The sequence below is a fragment of the Alligator sinensis genome, unplaced genomic scaffold, assembly GCF_000455745.1.
Source record: "Alligator sinensis unplaced genomic scaffold, ASM45574v1 scaffold1295_1, whole genome shotgun sequence".
NCBI classification, from domain to species: domain Eukaryota; kingdom Metazoa; phylum Chordata; order Crocodylia; family Alligatoridae; genus Alligator; species Alligator sinensis.
Genome location: NW_005841880.1, coordinates 599564 through 605705, shown reverse-complemented (window position 1 = coordinate 605705; position 6142 = coordinate 599564). Strand labels below are relative to the sequence as shown.

At 53.2% G+C, this 6142-nt stretch overlaps 1 protein-coding gene across 2 annotated transcripts in view; it reads left to right on the top strand.

Annotated features, from left to right (window-relative positions):
* The first annotated feature begins 6 nt into the window (after nt 1-6).
* SGTA (small glutamine rich tetratricopeptide repeat containing alpha) overlaps nt 7-6142 on the top strand; it is a 10992-nt gene continuing 4856 nt past the window's right edge. The window contains exons 1-9 of one of the 2 annotated variants that reach the window (XM_006017427.2): nt 7-61; nt 508-645; nt 1790-1893; nt 2107-2191; nt 3018-3117; nt 3970-4074; nt 4232-4370; nt 5161-5223; nt 5800-5837. In XM_006017427.2, coding sequence (XP_006017489.1) covers nt 546-645; nt 1790-1893; nt 2107-2191; nt 3018-3117; nt 3970-4074; nt 4232-4370; nt 5161-5223; nt 5800-5837 — 734 coding nt within the window. In that variant the 5' untranslated portion in view covers nt 7-61; nt 508-545. The remainder of the gene's footprint in view (nt 62-507; nt 646-1789; nt 1894-2106; nt 2192-3017; nt 3118-3969; nt 4075-4231; nt 4371-5160; nt 5224-5799; nt 5838-6142) is intronic. The other variant, XM_006017428.2, reaches the window with a different exon arrangement.

The window sequence follows — 6142 nt, the reverse complement described above, 5'->3', positions numbered from 1 at the left end:
CCGTGCGCCTGCGCAGTGCGCTGCGGGCTCTTCTGGGGCGAGCGCAGCTCGGAGACGGCTGGTGAGAGGGGCGGGGCTGACCCCCCGCAGGGGGCGCCCGGGGGGGCGCGCGGGCCCCCCCTCCCGGTGGGGGGGCTGTGCTGCGGGCACGTGTGTGCGTGCGCGTGCACACGTGCGTGTCTGCACATGTGTGCGCCTGCATGCACCTGAGCCTGCGTGTGCACGCCTGCCCACACGTGTGTGCCTGCTCCGAGCCTCTTGGGGTGCTCCAGAGGCCCTTGGGTGTGAGCCGGGAGTCGTGCAAAAGCTAGAGTAACTGGAGCGCGTGTGGCGTAGCGAGCACAGCTCCGCTGTCGAGTTTCGGCTCAGCCCGTCCTGCAGCGCAGAGGGGTCGCGCTGCGCGGGGGCCGGTCTAGCCACAGCGTCCAGCCTTCGGTGCCCGGTCCTCCCCCGTCGGGGAGCCTCGCTGTTTTGCCTTGTACTGATCACACCCTCCTCCGGCCGCAGACACTTGTTCGGGGGCAGTCGGAGAGCAGCCGTGCAGCATGGCGGACAGAAAGCGCCTGGCCTACTCCATCATCCAGTTTCTACACGACCAGCTGCAGAACGGGGGGCTGTCCCCCGACGCCCAGGAGAGCTTGGAAGGTAGGCGGCTGCGTGCTCTGCCCCGGCCCTGCCTCCCTCCCTCCTGAGCTGGGCTGTCCGGGCCGGGGCTCAGCGTCTCCGATGGGCTTCTTGCTTGGTTGTGCAACTCCCTTCTGGCCTAGTACTGATGCTTTCCTAATAACCATTCGTAGATGTTAGGGTCGGAAGGGACCTCAATAGATCATCGAGTCCGACCCCCTGCATGGGCAGGAAGGAGCCCGTTCCAGACCTTGGCCACTCTAACTGTGAAGTTCTTCCTAATGTCCAATCTAAATCTGCTTTCTGCTAGCTTGTGGCCATTATTTCTTGTAACCCCCAGGGGCGCCTTGGTGAATAAAACCTCACCAATTCCCTTCTGTGCCCCCGTGATGAACTTATAGGCAGCCACAAGGTCGCCTCTCAACCTTCTCTTGCAGAGGCTGAAAAGGTCCAGTTTCTCTAGTCTCTCCTCGTAGGGCTTGGTCTGCAAGCCCTTAACCATACGAGTGGCCCTTCTCTGGGCCCTCTCCAGGTTATCCGCATCCCTCTTGAAGTGTGGCGCCCAGAATTGCACGCAGTACTCCAACTGCGGTCTGACCAGCGCCCGATAGAGGGGAAGTATCACCTCCTTGGACCTGTTCGTCATGCATCTGCTGATGCACGATAAAGTGCCATTGGCTTTTCTGATGGCTTCGTCACACTGCCGGCTCATGTTCATCTTGGAGTCCAGTAGGACGCCAAGATCCCTTTCCACTTCCGTGCCACCCAGCAGGTCATTCCCTAGGCTGTAGGTGTGCTGGACATTTTTCCTCCCTAGGTGCAGCACTTTGCATTTCTCCTTGTTGAACTGCATTCTGTTGTTTTCCGCCCACTTGTCCAACCTGTCCAGGTCTGCTTGTTCTGCGTGAACCCTTGCAGCTCTTGGTGTGTCACAGGGAGAAGAGCAGCTTTCCAAACCACTAGCTAGGGGAGCAGCCAAAAAATATTACCATGTCCTGAGCTCACTTTGACCAGTGCCGGCTGGCTAGTAGTCGTCCTTTAGCAGCAGGACTGGGATTTTTCCCATCGGCATCCTGAGTCCAGACTCCAGGGGAGTGGAGCGGGGTTGAAACGCGGCTCTAGAAGGCAAGAGGAAATCTAAGTGTCCCCCTCTTTCCCCACCCAGTTGCAATCCAGTGCCTGGAGACGGCGTATGGTGTGTCCATGGAAGATCAAGGGCTGGCCGTGTCTCAGACCCTCCCTGAGATCTTTGAATTTGCTACAGGACGGGTGAGTGTCCTGCGGGGCAGAGCTGCGGATTCAGGATCGCTGTGAGAAATGCACGTGTGGCTCGGTTTCGAGGCTGCACTGTCCCCATGGGGGAGTTGGTGCTGGCAGCGTTTCACTCTGAAGGACCCAGCCTTGCAGGGGATTGTAGCGCTGGTTTGTAGCAGATGCTGGTGACACTAAATTATGCCTTTCTCTCCCCTTGGTGTTTACTAGGAGTCTCAGGACAGCAGGACGAGCTCCGAGCCGGTCACCCCTTCTGAAGAGGACATCACCGAAGCTGAACGTCTGAAGACTGAAGGTCGCGTCCTTGAGGGAGCTGCGTGGGCTGGGCTGAGCTGAGCATGGGTGTGGGTGACGGAGGGGTGTGTGCAGAGTGGAGGGAGGGCTCCCCTCACAAGGGGTCGGGGTGTGCTGTGCTGGAGCGGGCGCTTCCCCCTGTTCTGCACAGTTCCTTCTGAACCGGGGTGTGGAAACTAGGCGCCACGATGCTTGCCAGCCCTGAAGAACCGAAGGGCCAGGTCTAAGCCAGTGCGGGTACCACAGCTGGTAGGATGTCGCTGCCCTGGTCACGGTCCTGTTGGGAGCCTGCTGGGTTTGCCTGAGCTGTAGCTATAATCTGGAAGAGTGTTGGGCAAGTTGTTACCTTCTCCTGGTGCACAGTTTGCTTCCTGCGTGGCTCCACTTCCCAGCAGAATGGGCCCTGAATGGAAACGCTGCCCATTCTCTGACAGCCTGGCTTGATGGGTCTGTGGCTGGGGGGGGAGCAAGAAAAGCGGCAGTGAGAAGCCTCGATGGTGCCTTCAAAATGGGGAAGTAGAATCCATGTGCGAACTGGCAGGTTCCCTTCTGACATGGCTGTCGGTAGCTTAGAAGCACCGTCATACCAGGAGCAGCACAGTTGCCACAACAGACGTATCCGCGCTGTGTATGAACAGATCTCCTGCTCACTCATGTTCTAAGGCACTGGCAAAAGGCCAGAGCTTTCAGTCTTGTATCCCTGCTCCTTTTCTCATCGTTTTCTTTTTTTTAAACAGCCGCTTGGAAAGCTTGAGACCCTGCATCATCGTGGTGGGGTTTTGCCAAGTTTTAACTTATTATAGCAACACTATTTTTTTCCTTTTCAGGAAATGAGCAAATGAAGGCTGAAAACTTTGAAGCTGCCGTGTCGTTCTACAGCAGAGCGATCGAGTTAAATCCATCCAATGCCGTGTATTTTTGCAACAGGTACTGGCAGGGATCTTGTGCCTCATGTTTTTAGACTGTGCCTTTCCCTCTTTGTTGATGGGATGCTAACCTGGCCAAAGCCTTGATCTGACTCCTATCAGGCTGTTCTTGGTTTAGCAGAATCAGACGGTACATGATGAACTTTGTGCTGATCTTCTGTCCTTGGTTCTTGCCAGCCTTGTAACGCTGGCCGCTCTAAACAGGGCCTGGGTGTGAAAACTAGCTCCAAGAAGCACTTTGAGCTACGGGGTGGTCCATCATGCTGCCCGGCTTGATGTAAAATAGCCCTTTCTCGTCAAGGTAGGCAGCTTGGGTTGGAAAGATCCAGCATACCAGCACAGCAAAACAAAACGTGAGCAGAACTGAAGGCATTTTTCAGAGAGGTTCATGCGCTGCTGTGTGCCCAGCACGCAAAATATCTTACAGGCTTCAGCAAAAGGCAGTTAGACACAGTGGGAGATGCTCATTGACTGAAACAGGCTTTGGGACAGACCTCTTTCCCCCTAGCTTAAACACACAGTTGCTGTAATGGCATGCGTACACATGGCCGTCGAGATAACCTCATCACACACATCCTAGACTCCTAGAACATGAGGGTTGGAAGGGACCTCAGGAGGTCACATCTAGACCAGCGCCCTGGGGCCATCCCCAACTAGATCATCCCAGCCAAGGCTTTGTCAAGCTGGGCCTTAAAAACCTCCAAGGATGGAGAATCCACAAACTCTCTAGGTAACCTGTTCCAGTGCTTCACCACCCTCCTAGTCTTTTCAGGAGTGCAGGTGCCCAACTTTTTTGCAGGGGACCTGGAGCAGAGTTCAGGCCCAAAAAGCTCTTTCTCTGCCTTCCCTCCAGGGCTGCTGCCTACAGTAAATTAGGGAACTACGCTGGAGCAGTAAGGGACTGTGAAAGAGCCATCAGCATCGATCCAAGCTACAGCAAAGCCTACGGCAGGATGGGGTAGGTCCTGGGCAGTGCTTCTCTTGGAGAGGCTTTCACCTCCAAATGGATGCAGGGTTTGTGATGGTGACACCCATCAGTGGTGTTCTACCCATGGCTTACCTGTCCATCTCTGGGTACGTAACTCATCGTCCTCTCTTCCTTGTGTTGCTGGCAGGTTGGCCCTTTCCAGTTTAAGTAAGCACACAGAAGCTGTGGAGTACTATAAAAAAGCCCTGGAGCTGGATCCGGATAACGACACATACAAGTCAAACCTGAAAATAGCCGAACAGAAAATGAGAGAGACCCCCAGTCCGGTATGTTTTTCCTTAGCTTATTTGGAGAGCAAAGCAAAGCATTAGGATGTTGTGGGGGGGGGAAGAGGTGTCTTCACTGTTAAAGACCAGCTGTTGGTCATTAGTGTCTCGCTTGGACGTGGGTACTGTTGGCTTGGGTTAAGTCTGGAGCATGGGTTTACCATGAAATTGGAGGAAAAAGAGTTTATAGAGTCTACCGTATTTCTAGTAATTGCTGAGAATAATTACCTTGCAGTGCCCTGAGCTCAGGCATGATAGCTGGGACATAAAACTGACTAGAAAAAGCAAAACTAAAACACTGAGTATAGCTGCCTGAGACAGCATTAACTTTTACTACCATTTAGTTCGGAGAGTAAATATTTGAAATCTCTCCCTTTTATACCAGTCATAATTAGCAAGAGGGAAGGGGTCTTTTGTAGTCTGATTTTTACCTTGAATATCACTTGAAGAGAAGAAAATCCTGCTGTAATGTGGCCTTAAAACTAAAGTCCTGATTGGGACTTTAGTAGAACTGAGACTCAATCTTGCAAGCCTTAGTTTATGTGGGTGCTGGATCTTTGCAAGTGTATAAACACAGAACCGTAAGTCAGGATCGTGCTTGGCTTTGTCGTGGTTTAAGTGGCAAGACTTTATGCAGAACAATTTGCACCTGTAGCAGAGAACAGAACAAGCTGCATTCTGCTTTGAGGCACACCCCTTGGATCAGTGGCAGGGGACATCTTAAGGCATTAGGAGGTGCTCTGATTTGTCCTCGTGTCTGACTGCATGGCGTTGTGCTTTCCTCTTGCAGACTGGAGGTACGGGAGGGTTCGACTTAGCCGGCTTGCTGAACAACCCCAGCTTCATGAGCATGGTGAGTGTGTGTGGTAAAGCGTGGTCAGTTTGCATTGGATCTGTCTGGAATGAAGCAAGCGGGTGGGCTTCCGTTCAATCCAGATCCCTTTGCGGAGGCTGAATGTACATCTTAGTATGGCTACAGAGCCAGGCCTTACTTGGAGGCTGTTCACCGCAGCGCAGGAGGGATGGGAGCACTCTGTGTTCCCAGCTTTGGCCTGGGCATTGTGCTGTTTGCACCCATGTTCTGCTACAAGTGAAAATTGTTCTGCATAAAGTCTTGCTGTTTGGCAGTGCTTCCCTGTTAACACAGTTTGAAGCATTTCTGTCATTGTGTTGCCAGCAGAGTCCAGCGGCCCATCGACTGTCTGTGTGCACAGGTGTTTCTGATGGGGTTGGGGTGGTGCGGGTACTAAGGCGACAGTTGACAGCCCAGAGGTTGCAAGTTTGAGGCTAGAGCAGAAGCCCTCACTGCATGGCCATGTCAGACTCCAGCGAATCTACAAATTCTGCTAAATACCTTGTAACAAAGACAAACACACAAAGAAAGGATGGCCAGGAATATGAACTGTTTGTTTTTTTCCTTTTCAAACAGGCATCTAACCTCATGAACAACCCACAAGTGCAGCAGCTGTAAGTACAATCCCACCTCATTCTTCCTCCAAGTCACTGTCTTCAGGCTTTGCATCGGTTGGCCTTTGGGTGAGGCTGGGCGTGGGTACTGGAGGGACTCGGGTTAGAAACACAGCTGTAGGTGTATAAAAGCTGGCTCTGCCACCGATTGCTTGTAGGACCTCGGGCAGGTCCCTTCATATCTGTTTCTGTTCCTCACTGTAACAGAGGGGTAAGGAGGGATGTGAGGATAAATTCATGGATGTCTGTGTGATGCCCACGTGTCTAAATGCTCAAACAAGACTCCTGAGGGGTTGATCAGGGGT